The sequence below is a fragment of the Phaethon lepturus genome, unplaced genomic scaffold (assembly GCF_000687285.1).
Source record: "Phaethon lepturus isolate BGI_N335 unplaced genomic scaffold, ASM68728v1 scaffold29302, whole genome shotgun sequence".
NCBI lineage: Eukaryota > Metazoa > Chordata > Aves > Phaethontiformes > Phaethontidae > Phaethon > Phaethon lepturus.
In genome coordinates this window covers 854-20,381 of record NW_010523050.1, presented here as the reverse complement: position 1 = coordinate 20,381, position 19,528 = coordinate 854, and the positions used below count along the sequence as shown (strand labels likewise).

The 19,528-nt window shown below is 37.2% G+C and overlaps 2 protein-coding genes across 2 annotated transcripts; one reads left to right on the top strand and one right to left on the bottom strand.

Annotated features, from left to right (window-relative positions):
• Positions 1 to 316: 316 nt before the first annotated feature.
• On the top strand, positions 317 to 8,231 carry PDZD9 (PDZ domain containing 9). Its single transcript, XM_010282015.1, is given in 4 exon segments — positions 317 to 362; positions 2,672 to 2,848; positions 6,654 to 6,865; positions 7,890 to 8,231. Coding segments are annotated over 4 exon segments (777 nt in total).
• Positions 8,232 to 8,755: 524 nt separating this feature from the next.
• On the bottom strand, positions 8,756 to 19,214 carry LOC104616862 (cytochrome b-c1 complex subunit 2, mitochondrial; the record flags this gene model as incomplete). The annotated part of the gene is made up of 13 exons (XM_010282014.1): positions 8,756 to 9,002; positions 9,847 to 10,000; positions 11,702 to 11,778; positions 12,344 to 12,424; positions 12,694 to 12,893; positions 13,797 to 13,892; positions 14,071 to 14,128; positions 14,550 to 14,647; positions 16,048 to 16,172; positions 16,518 to 16,574; positions 17,546 to 17,610; positions 18,848 to 18,997; positions 19,122 to 19,214. Coding segments are annotated over 13 exons (1,338 nt in total), but the record flags the coding sequence as incomplete, so codon positions are not given.
• Between the last annotated feature and the right edge of the window lie 314 nt (positions 19,215 to 19,528).

Here is a 19,528-nt window from a genome sequence, read left to right as displayed (position 1 = left end):
AGGAGGTTTTGGGGCCTCAGAGCTGCGATACTGATGGACGAGGCAGCTTAAATCGAATTGCTGCTCCAGACTGGATACAGACACATCCTCTGCCCAACGCCAGACTTCCCCATGCTGGGTTGCTGGGGCGGGGGCCCAGAACCCACCTGCCCCAGCATTCCGGGCAGTTGTTGGGGGTTGAGGTCACCTCCTCACCTGCTGGTAGACTCTTCCTCCACGGCCATCATGGAGCAGTAGCACATTTCCAGGAGGCTCACCTAGAACACGCCTGCCCAGGGGTTTTGGCTCCATAGAAAAAGCTCTTCCTCTAGACTCGATGGAACGTACACAGTCTTCACCAGCGGCTGGGGATGAAACTAAGAGTAAGTTGCCATCTCTCTGGGTCATTTCTTCCTCTGTTCATTTCTATCTCCTCACTGCTGCCCCAGTGCTACTCTTCCAGTCCTGTATTTCAGTATCTCAACCTTTTTAAGTCCTTGTGCTACCAGACAGTTTATTTTCTTCACGGAGGCCCTAGTGCGCAAGATTTTCTATGCATCAAGAGGCAGTCCTGTTCCTGAAGTTGGGTATTTGGAATGGAATTGTAGGCAGATGACAAGAGGAAGGTTCTTCAGCAGCAGAGGATTGCATGAGATCCTATGCTGCTGCTTCCAGAAAATGCAGAATTTGAGAGTGACCTTGGAGAAAATCAGGAGAGTGTTAGGGAAACTGTAATGTAAATTCTGTCGAGTGTCTAAACGTTCTGTAGCACAGAACAAAGAGAAATTTCCCCTTTCCTGGAGACTACATAAGCTGATATCAGGTATAGTAAAAAACCAAAAGTCTCATCTAAAAGTGCAAACCTTGGCATTCGTTTTAAATATTGTAAAAATTGTAGGCTTTGGATTAGTCACAGCTTTCATGGTTTTAAATCTCTCATGTCCAGCAAGATATCTTCATGCAATAAGAAGCAGCTTAAAATCAGTATTCTGGCTTCCAATTAAAGTTAGCCAGATTTGTTATTAGCATTTTTTGTTTGTTGTTTCAGTGCTGATCATTTTGTGACCTACAATTGCTCATGAATTTTAATGGAATTTGCTGAATAATTTTGGCTAGAAAATAATATAAAGTAGCCTTACTTCATTATATCAACTGTTTGCATTTATTGGCCTGGGAGTTAAGTACTCATTCTGGAAGTAGGAAACTAGGATTCAATTCCCCCTTCTGGCTGCAAAAGATTGAAACACACATTTCTTGAAAGGTGACCAAGAACACCGTAGGAAAGGTTTCAATCACTTCTACTGATCCTGTTCCACTTTCTATAGATTCCTGAACAGTAGTGCATTTTATATCTATATAAAATGTATATTATATATAAATATATATTTTATATACATTATATTATTATAGGTGAGAAGGAGTAGTGGATCAGAAATCTGACCTCTCAGAATTATCAACAGATGAAAGTGTGTTCCAGGGTGGGTCTTCCTTTGCTTTTCTTGCATGGCCATGAAAATTAAGTATTCCATCCAAATCAAATGTAGTATTCTACAAAACCCCTGCATTTTTCATTGGTAAGAAAAAAAAAAATTCAAACTGTTCCTGTTTCCTTCTCTCTGTTTTCTTTCAGCAGCCAAACTGACAAATCAAATGTTCACATTGCTATATTTTCAATCCTAAATCTTTTATAGACAGTCTGTGCTGCCATTTAGAGCCTGATCCAAAGCTTTACTGAAGCCATTGGAAAGATGACCAAGTTTCTGTATTTTACAGAAGAGGGGTAAAGTGGTGGGAATTTTCATTAAGTGGTTTCAGTCTGTTGGAGACAGACTTCCCAAGCAGTTAAAGTTATTCGTACCCTACTGTCAGAAGTTACATTTAGAGATTCCATCTTAAAACAGAGCACTTACTTAAAAAGTAATTTTTAACAGAATACAATTTGTTATAGCAGTCTAAAGCACTCGTGTGACAGTCTTAATTTTTCCTGACTCTTGATGAAGAGAACAGTCTTGAGAGATGAAGGATTTAGTTTATTACCCTATTACATTTCTTGGTAGAGACACTGGGATAATGTCATTTATATTGTATTACTTGTAGTATGCATTTTAATGGATAGTGGATGCTCAAGAGTATTTTATTTCTGTGAGTGCTAAATACAGCAAGTACAGACCCTTCCCTCATGTCAGCAGTAGGGTGTGGAACCAATCTGCTGTAAATTTAGAAATTAATCTCCTCTATAAACATTGATTTGAAAAATAAATTTTTTATAGGAATTCAATCTTTTATTGAAGTTCTTAATAGCTGACAACAACTCTGTTCTGTTATTCAGTACCCTGTTCTCTACCTTCCCTGAATATATTGCCATTTGTAATGAATGCTTAAGTAACAGCAGTATTGCTTTTTCTTTTGGTGAAATGGGTGTCTTTTTAATACATTAGTCTACTTTAAGTATATTTATTGCATTAAGGTAGTTTATGGAGTACACTAACTTTTTATAAGTATTGTTATTACGGCTTTTTGGCAGCAACGGAGCAAGCAATGCCTATCTAGAGAAGCAATTAAGGATGAAGGACTTAGCTGTTTGGACAATTAAGAATGGGTACAGCACCTGCTCAAATGACTCCTTAAACATTTTATTGAAGAATGATATCAGACTTTTAAACTAGTAAAATTTTTCTGTCACTTTTTGAAGGGCAGTTGCCAGCACTGGAAAATGTCTCTCAGCACACACTGATTGCAGCATTAAAGGCAAATATTAGGATGAGTGAACAAGGACTGGGTCTCATCATCATACAGAATGGGCCATATCTCCAGATAACAAGCCTTGTTGAGAAAAGCTCTGCAGCTAACGATGGAAAGCTAAAACCAGGTAAAAAGAAACAAAACAGTGATATTCAAACTGAATAGCATTGAAAATATTCTTGTTCTGCGTTTGTGCTTTGAGCCTGTCTCTGATTTATTTACACTTACACAGATCAAAAGAAACTCAATTTAAAATTACAAAGGAAAGAAACTAGCACAAACTGTATAAAGCTCAGTGCCAGCAGCATTCCATTGTAACGAAATACCTGTGATCTTAAAATAGCTGATATGGGTGACTTTCATAATCAGATGAAGATTTAAGTCGATATATCGTTCTCCAGCAAAAACAGATTTCCTATTCATCAGCAGGTTTGTCCAAAAATAGGTTGACTATTACCTTTATACAGCAACTAAACTTGAATAATATTCTTTGTTCAGTGCATTGTTGTGCAAGGAATTTCACTCTACAAATAACACAAAACTTCGCAAAGGCTTGAAATGAATTTGTCTCATTGTTTGCTTTTTATTTCTCTTTATTATACAGAACATTTACAAAGTGGCAATGGACTAATATCTGTGCTCTAACAACCCATGCAGGTGTTCATTTGCTAAATGCTTTAAACCTGAAATGTGCCATATCAGTACTAACAGACTATTACTAGTTATTAAGGTTTCTTGTGGAACATCAGACAGCTATATTAAGCTTGTAATTGAAAGCTCTGTAAATTTGACTGCTTCACATGAGTCCCTAGACCAATTATATTAGACTCATGAACTACAGTTTGGGGACGATAGTGTGCAATGTTATTACCAAATATTAAATTGTCTCTAGTGTAGAAATCTATGAAGCTAAGACTTGAGTGTAATGAAGTAATTTAGAAATGTACTGGCTGTATAGTGAAAATGCATACCTTTAAATTAGAACAATTTTCCCAGCATTGCCTTTATAGTTTGGGAAGTCCTTTCTTCTCGCGCCTTTCAGAGAGAATTAGAATTCCAAGCACTAGGAGAAAAGATATACTTGTTTGCTGAAATAAGAACCATCTAGTGGAGTTCTTAACCTCTCTTTAGAAAAGGCTTTGCACTTTTGATCCGAATATAAAAGTCAGTGAAAAAATTCTGAGCATAAAAATAGAAATGGATTTGATTTGAACTAAGTACTTTTAAAAAAATTATTATAATCTTAGGAGCTGATAGCTTTCATCTATTCCCTAAAAAAACCTCTATGGTAACAAAAGCATATATATGATACTGATGTGGTTGTGGGTTTGTGGTTGAGTTTTTTTACATCTATAATGTAAAAAATACAGAATACTAATCACTGAAACTAAGTAGTTCTATTTGCAACAATTTGAAAGAGGCAACCTCCAAAAGCATTTTCAATAAAGGCTACAAGAATAAGGAGTCAAATTTATGGCATACGATGTGTTTGATTTACTGCAGCGAGTATTGAACAGTTTAAAGGGGGTTGAGGACTGGTAACAAACATTGTCCCTTTGTAGCTGATTTTAGTTTTTGGAGCCAAAAGAAACAATCTGAGCGTGCTTCATGGAGCACCTGGATCTAATTCAGCACATTACACACACACAAAAAAAGCAAATGGCTGAATTTGCTCAATTGATGTTTAGAGCAAGCTTACAAAAACTTTGCATTTAAGACCAAAGCTGTAAAATTTTGTAGAAAAGATAGTATTTTCTAGAAGCTACATCTCTTAATGACACCACAGGCAGCATGCTTATTTTGGCACTAATACCAATGTCCAGAGCATGGGGCCTGAGAAAAATACGATGCACAAATGCATTGCTTAGGAGTTTTTCTTGCAGTGAATTAGGTTTTATCTTTATGGACTTACCTTTTAGTTAAGTAAGATGAGTATTATCTGTACAATTTCAAACTGGAACCTAAAAGAACAATTTTATTACTGCTTATAGCTGGAAAGAGCTGCTGCCACTCTACCGACTGTAGCAGGGAGGAGGCAGAAATTAACAGAGGTAGTGGGAGGCACTAATGTCTTAAAATCCTACAGTTAAACTCACCAAACTCCTATGTACGTATGCATTGCTCTCCATGCAAGCAAGAAGAAACAGAGCTGCTTGGTGTGTGCGTTTCCTCAAAATATCTTCATAGTGCAAGAGGTTATCTCCACATAAATTTTCAGTGGCCACTGAATGGTATCAATCACAAAACTGACAGGTGAACTGAAAAGCTGGTGTGGTTCAGACTTGAGATGCTGGAGCAGAGGAGCAAAATTACCTACGTCTGCAGTTTAGAGATGGCTTTGACTCCCCACAACAGTGTTATCAGAACAGTATGGGCAGAAAAAACAGAATTCGGAAAGAATCTATTAAAAGCCAAAGCATAGGTACATTTATGTCTATGCATTTTGGAACACCTAATTTGGGTGATTTAATTTTCTGTTTGAAGCTAAGAACTTACATAAAACTGTTGGTAAAATGTTTTCCGTTGCTTTTTTGATATCTGCTATCCTGATGCTTGTTCTAGAGTTTCTTGCTTGCACCCCAGTAGAACCAGTATCTTGTGATAAGCTAGAGTGGAGAGAGGGTGTGATGATGATGGAGTAGCAGTAGTTAGTGGAAAAAGTGAATGAAAAAATAGTTGTTTGAAGCCTGTAAATTTTTAACCCAAAAGGGTTAAGGAGAAAATAGAGCAGATGGAGAGAGGCTTCTTGCTCTGCCTAATATGGCAGCAGACAGCTGTACTGCTTGTTTAAATCCCCTATGCTGTTCTGTTGCAGTTCAGTACATATTGTTTACCGATACTGCTCCTCTGTGCAACTGTTTCTGCCAGGCTGCTGACAGAGCTGTAGTCTGCTGCAGATTGATGCTGTTTGCCTTTTGCAGTCTCCAAAATTACAGGCTTACCCAGTAATTGCAGCTCCCCTCCACCCCTCGAAGTCCATCTTGTTGTACCCCGTGGTATATATAGGTGCCGGGGCTTCTGTACTCTGTTGTTCTTGGATGCAGTATTGCTTTTTGCAAAACTGCAGCTCAGAGCTTTCCACTGCAGCAGGTAATAAGAACATTACTTGCAGCTTATCCCTCGACACAAACAAAATACCACCACTGCTTTCTGCTGGCACTCTTCAGTTAGATTCTGCACCAGCTCTTGGCAGGCATCTCCTGCTTTTTCTCCGGCCTCGCCTGACAGTGTCCTGCAGTGTGACGGCTCGTTGGTTGTTCTGAGAGCGGAGGGACAGACACCAGCTGCCGAGGAGAGTCAAACCCCGGAATCCTCCGGGGCCGAGACAAAGGTGACATGGCTGTTACACAGATTCTCCGACATCCACCTAGGTAAACTTAGCCACCGTGGAGGAAAGGGTATGCTTGGCTCCGTACTGACAGACAAACAACAAGGTGACGTACGAGGGTAGGCAGCAGATATGTATAGAAAGGATATTGTGCTGTGAAAAGGTATAGGGAAGCAGTGGAAAGATGCCAGTAGAACTGTGCAGCTCTATAACCTCAGCTCAACCTTGCTGTGGTCCCAAGGTAGTGGTCCTGATCAGAGCATGCACCATTGTACCTTTATCTTCCGTAAAAAACCCACAGAAATGGAAGGTAGCACTGAATAGTCAATCTAAAGTTTAGTGTGTTCACTTAGAAAAATCCCAAAATAAGTGAACTGCAGCTTTCCTTAGTGTTCTGAAAAGGATAGTTCTTAAAAAAGCTTAAAAAACTTTCATTAAAAAAGGTGAAAAACCTGCATCCAGTTGGCTTGAAGAGCTGCTAAACACATGCTTTTACGTAAAAATGTGAAAGTATAGTGGTTAAGACTATGGATTTTGTAATACGAACATTAAAACCATGAAAAAGTCTATTAAACTGATTGCTGTCAATTTTCTTCCTTGGCAGGTGATGTTCTAATAAAAATTGGACATGCTAACGTTTTAGGATGGACTCTGCGAGAGCTTGAGCAACTCCTGCGCAATATTCCTATAGGAACTACTCTACAAATCAGAGTTTACAGAGATTTCGTTGAAGTACCTCAGCACTGGCAAAGTGCAGTTGAATTAATTCCTGAAGTAAAGCTTCCTGTGATGACAGCAGAGTAAGAAATAAGTATTGTACAGAACTAGAATTTCACATCTTGCTTATTAGTCTAGCAAGAAACAGTTTAATAGCTCTTTCCTTTTAGGATAAAATGTTAGTCTAAAGATTTACTTTCATTCATTTTTCTGAAATAGAAAGCTGTGATTTGAAATGAATAAATACCAAAAGTGTACTTTTCTAGTTATGGTGAAGACAGCATCAGGACAAACATTAATTTTAGACACAGCATCAGGACAAACATTAATTTTAGACACGCCCTTCCTGCCTCCACAGTGAGCATAGAATGTCTGGCTGGCAATAATGCCACTGAAGTCCAAGAGGCTGTGTGGATTTGTAATAGCCGAGGTTCTGGACAATTACAAGTAGCTGACGGTACCAAGATGAAGGTCTTGTTACAACCATGTAAAAAGCTTATCTGTTTCTTAATCAGTCTAACTACTGACAGTGGTTAATGATTATGACTTTTAAAATTAAACTTCAGGAAAAATAAACTCTTCTTGTGAGAGCCACTGCATATAGATGCTTTTAAAAACACATTGCTCTCAATCCTAAAGGTGGCTCATATAAGAAGTATAATTAATCTAGCTAAGATACAAGGCAGTTACAAGTTTTCCTGAGGCACAAAGTTTTAATAGAAAAGAAACCTCAGAGGTAGGGGAAGGAACAGAAGTATTAAAAGAAGATAATTAGGCTGGAACAGCAGAAAGGAAGCTCATGCAGCAAGGGGCTTTCCAAGAGTTTAAACGTCTAAGCTGATGTTTAAATAAATCATTTGCAATTCTGAAGGAGCAGAAAAAGGAAAGCTTGCCTTCCTGTTGACCAAATTACAACTTAGTCATTGCTTTTGAGTCCAAAGGAAACTGTAATGGATAATTAGTTTGATATCAGAGAAGCTTCAGAACTGATGAACTTGTCTTTAGAACGAGTATTAGCAAAAAACTTAAGACTCTGTGATTAGTTAACTAAGTGGCTATGGGAATTATTGCATGTTAAAATAATACCATGCTGTGTATTTTCAGCACAAGTGAAGATGCTGAGGATGAAGACAACACTGGGTCCAGTAGCGATGGTGATGACAACTTGGAAACTTTTCAGTATAAATCTTCCCAGTCATACTGTTGTGAGTTCACTCATAAGTTACCATCAATATCCAAAATTTGGCAGATATCTGATATAGGCCAGACACTTAGAGTAGACACAGACAATGGTTGTGATGCTTTACTTCACAATGATGTTGATGCATTGTGCAATCCTAAGTTTGATGCTACTGGCATTAGACCTCCTTCATGCTGGGCTATGGAAAACAATGAGACCAGTTCCTCCTGCTCTTCTGTATCAGATACATCCTATCTGGAAGAATTTGCCTTTGTTTCAGAATAGCTCAAAGCTTGAGTTCTTCAAAACCTAGATTTCTGAAGTTGTATCCTGTTTTCTTTTAATACATGGCTAGACTTCAATAAAATCTAAATGTCCCAAGATATTTGAAATGCTATGTTAACTATATAAAGCTGTTTTAGCAATGCCCTCCCTTCTGTCAGAGGTCTGTCACTGCTTCTTGTGAAGACATTCAGAAACACTACCTCTGCTAGTCCCAGACAAGTAGCAGTTACAAGCTCTCTGCAGGTCTAATATATTCATCTTTGTTTAGAGGTAAGTTTTTTCATCTACTTGATAGAAGGATGGTGCAGACAGTTTATCAAGAACTTTTCCTAAACATACAAGAATACATGGACATCTAGTGGCAGTTAGAGTATGTGTGCAGCACAGTGATTGTTTTTTATATATCTATTTGTTACATCGACTAGAAGTCACCTTATTTTCTCACTGTAGTTTTACCTTCAGTGTACAGAGCCAGACTTACCGGTATTAGATACCATTTTCAGTGGAAAAAACTCAACACAAAATGTATGAACTCAGCACTTTATTTGATGAGTGCAAGCCCACAATTACTCCAGATTAACTTTCTGAAAGAACTTAATTCATAAATAACGAGTTAGTAGTAATTTATTTAGAACATAGGTGATTTAGAGCTCAGGTCCATTGTGAATCCACATCCCAGTTTTGTTTTTACAACTCATCAAGAAAAGGAGTATTTCCCAAGTCCCCACTAGCTGCCATTGATTTCTTCCCATTGACAAACTTCTTTGCAGCCTGAAAAATAGATCAGAAAGATGGATATAATTTGCTACAACAGAGTTTATATTGCTGCTCATAGCCTCAGCTTCAAGTTACTAAAACAAACAAATCCCAACACTACTGTAGTACATCAAGAAAACAATTTTCCTTTTGCTGTCTAAACTTACTTGCTTCTAATTCAGCTCCTCATTATTTTGTAATCTGGCCAGGAATGGCAGAATGATAGTCAGATATAAAAGGCATAAACTCTTTGAAAATGGTTATTCCTACAATAATTATTACACCACAACATACAGTGGATCTCTTCTTACTACTGAATCTATTGCTAGTTGCTACTGCAACACAAATTAGTGGTGACTGTGAAAAAAAACAAGTTTTCTATTTTAGAATTTCTCTGATTAATTTCTCTATAAAGTTTCTTCAATATAAGCAACAAGATAATTTGGGATAGCAATGCAGTTATGTCAATTTATCATTGAAAGCCCAATTGTTTTATTAAGCACACCAAATATACTAGACTCAAGAATCGTAAAAGCCTTGACACAAGAAGTGCCTGCACTGGAACTAGTATCAAGTTTTCCATGAATACTAGTTGGCAGTTTTGGTAAGTTTAAGTGAATTAGATGAGAATTCTCCCAGCTACACCAGTTTTACAGTGGCTTAAAGGGTCTTCTGTTAATAAAATAAGTAAAGACATAAAAAGAGAGCCAGCTGGGATTTGTAAATTAGTTGGTTTTTTTTTTTTTAGAGATGGTATACATGCGTATTTACAGACACACACAAATGAGCACCAGTTTTGTATAAAAAAACTCCTTACACAGTGATTACGGAACACCTGTAGATGCCAACACATACTTACATTCACAACATCAGCAGTGGCTACAGAGTCGATTTTTTGAGCAACAACAGATGGTGATGTGTGTGTGCCAGAAACCAATGACTCTGAGCCAATTTCATTCAGTAACCCTTCTGCAGTCTCCACTGACATCAAATAGGTGGCTTTCAGCTTATTTCTGCCATCAAACAAAACATTAAGGATGAGTGAGCATGTAAATCCTGTTGTTATCTTCCCCATCACCCCCACAAGTGCAATGACTTTTCAGTGCTTTTTAGGTTTTCAAGATTCCTCTCCATTTTTCAATGTTTTTCTTTACACGTATGGAAGGGTTCTGTACTTAGGAAAGAGGCACCACAAATAGCCCAAGCATGAAATGACAGGGGACCTGAACACCTACTGCCTTGGAACGATCAGACACCCCACACAGTCAGAAGATTTCTAGCTCAGAATTTGTTTCTGTCTGAACTGACTAGCGCAGGTACCCCAGGAATTAGACAAAACTAATCTATTATGTTTAAAAATTAGGTTTAAAATAGATTCATTTCTCATGGAGGACCGATGCATGCAGAGCAATTTTGTCAAACATGACAAAACAGCAATGAATGTAAATGGTTAGGCACTTTGTGCAATAGTTCCATGTTCTGTTAAAAGACAGCAAGTTTATACTGTTTTTTCTGTTTCACACAGTCTCACTGCTACATATGAAAATAGGACTAGCTTATAAAAATAAAATTTCTTTTTTAAAAGTCAAAATGGCAGTAAATGGTTTATTCCAATAAAATATGATTAAGTAGCTTGGTATTTTTGAATGAATTGCAAGACTGCAAATATCACTGAACCCAAGTTTGTTTTTTGGGGCTTTTTTTTTGGCCACTAAAGGGAAAAGAGCAATATAGAAAATATGCTAAGTCATTCCAGAAGGGAAGCTAAAAAAAAAAAAAAGCCACAGCACTGTGTGTAACTCCATAATAGTAGGCAGCTTTGTTAGGAAAAAACCCACCTCCACAAAACCACCACAAAACAAAAAACCCATAACACAAAATTAATAATGCTAAATATAAAGGTCCAGAATTCACCATTTAGCTACTAGTGACTCAAGTACAACCAGTCATGTTTAGGTTATCATGTTTTATGTAATGAAGCTTTATGTGGAGTCTTGTATTTCATGTATGCAACAGGCAATACTTTAATTCTGCTACTTGAGTGAATCTGTACTATATTGTTGTATTGCACAACTACGGTTTTAGAGGCTCAGTGCAGTTTAACACTACTTGGAGATCAAGCACCAATTAATGTGCACAACCCTCTATAAATTAGAAACTCTAACACTTTGTTGGTATTACTCGCTCTAATAGTTATTTTCCCCTATCTCAAATATTCCTAAGGGCACGTATTTCGAGCACTTGGATGTAACATCATTAATTCAGTGCTTTACACTTGCAGACCCTCATTACTACTATTCTTTGAAGATGCAGAAGATTGCTTAATATAATTGTTTTGAGAATTGCTGCAGTGCAACTGTAAAGGGAATTACTTAAATAATGCAATTTAGGATTCTAATTTAAATACATCTTAATACTACAGAGTATGATTAAAATGACAGCATCTGCTGATACTTGCTAATTTCTTACATTAACATTAACAATATCTAACAAGTTTTTATTAGGAAATACCACTAGCAGAGATCAGCATAGCTTTGAAAAAGAGAGTATTGACAGCACTTCAGTTTTAACACAGGAAAGTGAACAGTTCCCCATGGAAACAGTTACAGGACAACAATAAGCTTCACTGGACAGAATAGTGTAAGTGTTTGACAAGTAGCTATATGTTAAGAAATTCTCTTTACAACACACAAGAGAGTTCTTCATGCGCTTACTTTGCTGTTGTGACATCATCATCGGTGACACTGCCCTGAGCAACTGCCTTTATCTGGTTCAAAGCAGCTTTAATGACCTGAGGAAAATTAAATCATTTAAGACTTCTTCCCACATTAAATTTCAACATGTTATTTCTATTATCGGACATCTTAGAAAATTTGGTGGAGAGCAGCTGACACTGTTAGGACTGTCTGCCCGAACTCAATTCTGAACAGCCTTATAACAAAACTAAAAACACCGTAATAAATGCCCAAGTGAGACACAAAAAACAGTGTGTATTTAAATTGCAACACCACATTAATTTTTATGGTCTCACCATTTTTCATGAGAGTATTCAGTTCTGCCAGCTTCAAGAGCCAGCATGTTCCTCACAATATGCTTAGGCTTACACATTTAAATCAGCAATTACAGTCAGCAATTCAAGGTATTTTACTAGCTCTAGTTTGTATTAGGCTTTTGTACTTCCCAGAAAGCAAGTCTCATTCCCAGCTTACAGAGCTAAGTCATAACTGCACATGCAGCATTCTCATGCAAGAAACCAAATGAATTGACTTTTTTTAGAGGAACCAGTCACTATCTCAAATCAAAATACTAGTTTGAGGGTTATGTTGTTAATATTTAAATAGTAATCAGCAACTCACCTCCCCAGCATTTGGAGCCTGAGATATGGTATAAATCCCGAAGAGCCCAGAATCAGAATAATTAACATTAAATGCAGAAGCCTGCAAAACAAACATGGTCATCAACTGTGTAGCAGAACAACTCAGCATCAAGCATAGCAAAATAATTACTATTAGGATCTAAAATACTGTAATTCAGGAAGCTAAACTGCATCTGTGCAGAGGAAAGATCAGATTGGAAAGCCTTCTCTGAAATATTGTGACTTGTGCAAGAATGAGCTAATTAAGATTCTAGCTGGAGGCGGTAACCTCTCGAAGGATAATATGTTTTACCTAGAATATAAAAGAGTACAGTAACCCTCTGAACTTACGTCAAACGGCTGGGTAGTTGCTTTAGCAATACCCTGGGACAGTTTGCTGGTAACATTGCTTCCTCTCTTGATAAGGGGTCCAGCACCTAAAACATGCTGAAGAACACTGAACGCATTTGCTTCTGCACTTCCAACAGCGGCTCCTTCTGTTACAATAGCAGCATGGACAAGGCTATCACCATTCTGTTCTCTGATTTCTCCTAAAAATACGACAACAGAATAAAAGGTAATGCAGTGTTCCAGCAGAAATTACTGTACGGTCAGAGGTATGGAAAGGAAACATTTCTAGACAGGATTTAGTTTCATGAGAGAGAAGCCAGGCTGTGAAGTTACTGTGTACCCACTCAGGAAGACAGCAAGAAGCTGTAGTAGGCTGTAGGTCATTTTAAGAAGTCCTTTACATTCAGGAATTTTCTTGCAAGCACAATACCAAGTACCTTACTACGCCTTATTTGAACTTGACCCTAAACCATGCACAGTATGAGATGATAAAACTCAGTGAGCCTCCATGTAACAAATATCTGTAAAAGTAGTGTACCTTCTGTTCATAGTAATATTTATCCTGTTTTATAGAAACTAAAGTTATTCCAGTCAAATATTAAATGTTGGAAACTTCATTTTTCCCATCTGTTTACAGAGTGATCCGATACTCCAACTGAAGAATAGCTATTGGTATTAGTACAAGATACCACTCTGAAAGAGCTAAACATTGCTTTCTCTGTTATAAAAAACTTAATGACTTTCTAATAGATCCTCCCTAAAAAGAAAGCCTACCACCACTTCTAGACAGTCCTTAATCTATTCTTAAGGGAATCTTCCCAAAAATGCCAAGAGAAACCATATGCCAGCTTGTTCTTCATTTTAGGGAATAAATGATCTTGCAGGTAAAGCTCTGTTGGAGATACAGGTTCAGTTTTATCCCAGAACTTTCCACAGTGCGGAATAATCCTCTACTTATTTAGATGGGAGACGCCTCTGATCTGTCACTTCCCATGTACAGCATTTAGTACAGCTATAAGTTTTCAGTTGCAACTTCGAGTAATACCAAATTTATAATAAACAGAAAACCAGTCATTCTTAACAGATACAGGAAAGATACTTACCCCCTCGATAGACAGCCTTTGCACTAGAAATACCAGCTCCACTTCGGATATTTAGGAAGTGCTCTGCAACTTGCTTTAAGTCAGAGTGCTTTACACCTGCAGTACAATAGTTTATTCCAAGTAATGTAATGGCACTGAAAAGCTACAGCAGTTACATAAAAGTGTTTTAAGTGTACTGTAACATTTTAGTTCTACAGAGAACTCAAGCTTCTAAAGTAGTTCTCCCTTATGAATTGCAGTGTCCATTAAAGAATCCATTAAAGAACATACATACCTATTCCTACAAGAGCCATTCTTGCACTTGTGAAATTGTTCTGTACAAAATGGTGAAGCTGCAACAATAAATTCACATTTTAGGGTATTTTGTATAAAGATGGCAAGTGTGTTTCTAACATCCACTGTTCAGCCTTATACTACTTAATGCACCAAGCTCCAATGCTTCCAAAAGGAACTGTCTATAGACTAGCATTTTATGCATTCTCCAGTGATAACTACAAAACCCTTTTGTACAAAACACTTGCATTTCATTGACAGTGTTCCTATCCACAGGAAGCCACTGACATTAACCACCTCTCTAAATGCGAATGCGAGTTCTGCACCCAATACTAAAGGCTGCATGGAAATAAATTACTTTAACACCAGACTAATAGGATAGTAAATACTGACTGTATATTTACTGAATTAATTTTCTCTCTCATCTATCCTTGATAAAGAAACTGAAACAGATTTATAACACAATACAAACAATCCTACCTGCTCAGAAGTAATTTTTCCAATTGTGTAATCTGGACAATATAAGGGGTTTGCCAGAGCATTCTTATAAGCTGCAGCATGCAAGTTTTCCAGCACTCCTAAGAGGAACAAAGTTTCACTGATGATGATTAACATTAAGAGCCACTTTTAATGAAGATTATGAATGGAACTAAATGCTACCCCAGTGAAACAGAGCTGTGGTCCACTTTAAGGACAACAACATCTGCAAAAGCAGGTCTAGAATAATCCAATACACATGTAAGTTTCATCCAAATCCTCGGGCAAAAGAATCTGGTCTGAAGGCTTCTATTCTTTCGTAACTTATTAAAAAAAAAAAAATCTAATAACTTGCATATGCTCAACACTTTTGCCTCAACAGCAAGCTACAAACGCAATCAGTGTTTGGAGGAAAGGGAGCAACAAACTCCAAAATCCTTTTAATTAGTTTCAGAATCATCATCTTTACTGTAAGCATCCCTTGGTCTTGAACTTAAGAACAGGCTGTTTATAATACTATTTGTAGCTTTGTGTGATGTCTCATCTATCTCCCTGTTCAGCTGAAGGATACTAGTATCTTCAATTCCCTTCCCACTATTTTTTTCTTGCATCCAATAGCATTCTACTCATTCCTGTTTGATATTCTCAATATATTCTCAAGAGAAAGATGACAGTCCTTTCTTCATAGTTCTGATTCTGAATTACAGTAGCTGAAAATATTAAATTACCAACCTGTAGTTGATACAAGTTTAAAAAACAAATATTGTTCTTGATTCAGATTTTAAAAAATAGTAACACTTCAATATAAGCCAGAGATTTTCCAAAGCCCAACATTGTGTTGTCACCTTCAATGGGTTATGAATGTGTGTTTCACAGAGTAGTACACATGGTGTTTATTGTGCAGAATTACCTGGGTGAACTTGGATGACTGGAGTTAAGTAACACAAGATACAGGGGAATAGGCTTGGTTTGGCTGAGGCTTTGTTTGCCTTCCCCCCCCCCCCCCCCCTTTTTAAACCCACAAACCTAAATTTATAAACCTAAAACTGTAGTCCATCTTCCATGTAATAAAAAATACATATTGTTTTTATACCAAAATAACTATACAAACTCAGGAAGGCTTTTGTAGAATACTGTTTCCACATCAATGAGTAATACCTAAATCTTGTTTTCAGAACACAAGCTTCTGCAAATATACTGTCAACAACAGTCATGACTTGCACATTCCTTTGTTCTACTTCTAAAAAAATTAAAAAGGTAAAACAGAAGCTGTCAAGGAGAATGGTGTAAGCTGCTAAATGTTGTTATGCACAGGCTGGAAAAACCTGTGAATTTATTAAAAAAATTCCGTAACAACAGAAAGACTATACCTATCAATGGGGAAAAGCTGAAAAATGAAATGGTCATGTGACAGAGCAAAAGGGAAACTGTTTTCTCTGAAGTTTTTCATTTTGAAGAGAATCCCATGAAGCCAATGCAGTGCATCAGAAAATACACTTACCAACTTGAGGATTCTGAAATGCGATTGCTTTGTCAACTTTTAATTGTGGCTGAAGATCAGTTACTTCCCATGGTCTGAACTCTGGTGCTGTGGTGACGTTAAGAAGGTACTCCATTACTGTATCACTAGATAAACAAAAGTTACACAGGCATTAAACACAATAGACATAGCCCGTATTTCTTTTGAAGTTGAAAGCTATTCAAACTAATCTGTAAGCAACACATTAAGAGAGTAGTTATTAGCAGTGCTGTACAAAGTATGAGAAGTTGACTTCAGTTCCATATCTTCTGTATCATGCTCAGTAACGTGATACAGAAGCTGAATATTACAGTAATTTATTGATTACAAAGACATGAAAATAGGTATTACTCCTATTACTCCTACCCTGTAAAATGATAGGTCTCTACTTTACTACAGAGCAGTTTGTAAAGAATGCAACAATTCAGTTTACAGTGTATCTAGATACCTACACATAGTCACGCAGGCATTCAACAGAGTATGTCATTTTCTCTCTTGTTGAGTAGACACTAAATGAGAAAAAATACAAAATGCATTTCAGCAGAGAACATAGAATTGGATTTTCATACATATACCCCACTGATTGAATCTGTCAGCAAGATATTGTCTAGAATATCTAGTTAAGCTTAAATCTGCTTGAGATGACTGTTTAAAGGGGTGCTAATACACACACAGCAGAAACAAACTAAAACTCGTTATTACTTGAATACTTAAGATACAAGTGTCAACCATCAGAATTTCAGATGCCATGATAATTCAACATGATAAAACAACAAATAAGGCTGAAAAGCAAAACTTGAAGAAAAATGTATGTATGTATTAATGCAATTAAGAAGTTATTCTCTTTGGGCAGAAAACATAGTTGGTCTCTTCCACTTGCTTCAACACATTTGTTATTAACAGGAACAAAAATGGTAGAGTCTCAAGTTATATAAAACACTGCTTTAAACCAAATTCTATATAAAACAATCTTACTGGATGATTTCAAGATACATTGCAAGAAAGCAGGCACAGCGAGATCCCTCTTTTATTTCTCTTAGGCTTGTTTTCTAGGCTTTAAATTCTCAAATCACGAAAGTCAACTACTGTCTGAATGTTCCCAAAATCGCAGTGTGATGAGTTGTATCTATTCACAAAAGATGGAGGAGGGGAAAAAAAAAAAAAAGTCTACTGACTTCAGGAAGTTTAATCTTGAGGCCTGAAAAGGCAGAAAGAACATTAGGCTTTCTAGACAAATTATATTTCTTCCAGGTACACAATATTTACATTTTGTTAAGTACCAATCATGGGTGCACTCTTGAACCTTAATAGAATGAGAAGTACAGAAGGCATTCTTTGTCAACGTTCACCATTCAAGTACTGTTACCACACTGAGTTTATCTGCCTACATGTTGTTATGCTTATTGGTTTAAGTTTCCTTTAGTCATACAGTTTGTTTGCATTTTACCAAGGCAAATTATCTTTGTACATGGTTACAAACCTTAGGCTACCCCCAACAGCTTCAATGCCACGAGTAATCCGGAAAGAAGATGCTCCTTTAGTAGTCTATTAAAAAAAAAAAAAAAAAAAAAAAGCAACTTAAAATTAGAGCTATTTTAAGAATAGATTTGCCTGAGGATGTTCAGTACCCAGGCAAAGTTGAAACAGTTTCTGTTTATTCAATTATACAGAAGCCATTTTGAAAAGTTGAGCCAGCTTATTGCATCCCTACTTCTGATCATTTCTGTCATCCTCTCTGATTTTCCACCATAATTCCTCACATATTTGCTTCCCAGCCCATCTATAATGATCCAGGTTTGCTTGAACATTTAATAGGATTCTTTGAATTAGATAAGCTTGACAAAACCAGGGCAAGGAATGCCTACACACACTACTAACACTGACAGCTGTCTGGGGAAAGTAACTTCGGGCAGCAGTCAGGAAGGAGGTAATAAAACAGCTGGGATGTTTTTTTTTTTTCCTGCCTGAAACTGATGGGGGCTGAGCCCACACAACAGCAGTCAAAGCCATGTCAGCTGTAAACATCACAGCCTGGCTGGTGTGTGAGAGAGGCTGCGTTTACATCTGCAGTTAGAGCCAGGTGGCAATTGAGGTAAACAAGAACAAGGGGAACGGCCACAGTGGGTCAAGCCCATGGGACATCTAACTCAACGTTCTATACCCGACAGTGGCAACAGACAAAGCTGGTTAAATATAACATCCCACAACCCATTCAATGGTATTCCTGTAGGACCTACAGGAGCTGCTCCTTTAGCAACTGCTTAAGGACCTGCTATCAATGAATTTGTCTGATTCTTTTTTGAACCTGCTGGCATGTATCTGCCACCACAGCATCTTATATAACTAAAGTGAGACATAAAAGAGGAAGGGAAAACAAGGAGCTTAAAAGATCTTGATGGCAGTAGTAAGCAAAACTATTCAGAAATATCACACACACACAAAATTGAATTTGTATCGGCCACCCAAATTAACTTTTACTGCAGCTTAAATAAAATGAGTTACGTGCATAGCTTATTATAGATTTTTTTATACATACATATATAGATATAGTTTAGACAAAACCAGAGAGCATAATTCTAAATAAATATCACTGCCTATCTTGCAAGAAGCAACGTCATTTCTCCTGCATTTGAACCAGGTAACCAAGAATCACTTTCCCGCATTCTTTCCTGCTTTGTAAGATCTCTTACATTAAATTTTACCATATCGTTTCTTTTGCAATCATAAACCTTCCACCATTTCATGTACTGTCAACATAATAACGAAGAGAATAAACACCTACCAAATTAGACGCAAGACGAAGCAAATGAGCAGTTCCCAAGTTACCAGCGGTTTCATATCTGCTGCCTGCTTTAATAAACACACCGATTCTTGAAGCTGGAGAAAAGTTTTCCAGAGACGCAATAACTAAGCCATTTGGTAATTTTGTGATCTATTTTAAGAAGAAAAAATTTGGTTTAGTCATCCACTGCAAGTACTGTCACAGTTCTGCTCTGAGTTTTAAAAGATAAATAAAAAGGAGAAAGAAAAAAAAAAAAACCAGCGTTTATACTCACCTCAAGATCCTCCGACTCTGGAGATAATTTCACTCGTTCTGCAGTTGCTGAAGTTGCAACTTTAGGAGCTACCTTAAGTGAGTAAAGTCTCTTCTAGAGGAGAAAGCACAGGAGAATGGATTTCCTGAATTAGTTCATCACATATTCCATTACATACTGAAAAAGGCAACTCATTTGAAAGTAGAAATACAATGAACGACTTCAAGTCCCAGAGTAAAAATGGTGATTCCCTTGTAATTCCCCTGATCCTTTTTTACATCACTGTTAGAACCTATGCAATGACTAACACACAAGGTCTCTGGAAGGCTAAGAAATAGCACTGTAAGAAAGCTTCCCCCACCCTTTGTTGTTGTGCAGTGGGAATCTCTACTGATACTATATAGTCTGTAGGACCAATGTATAGCAAT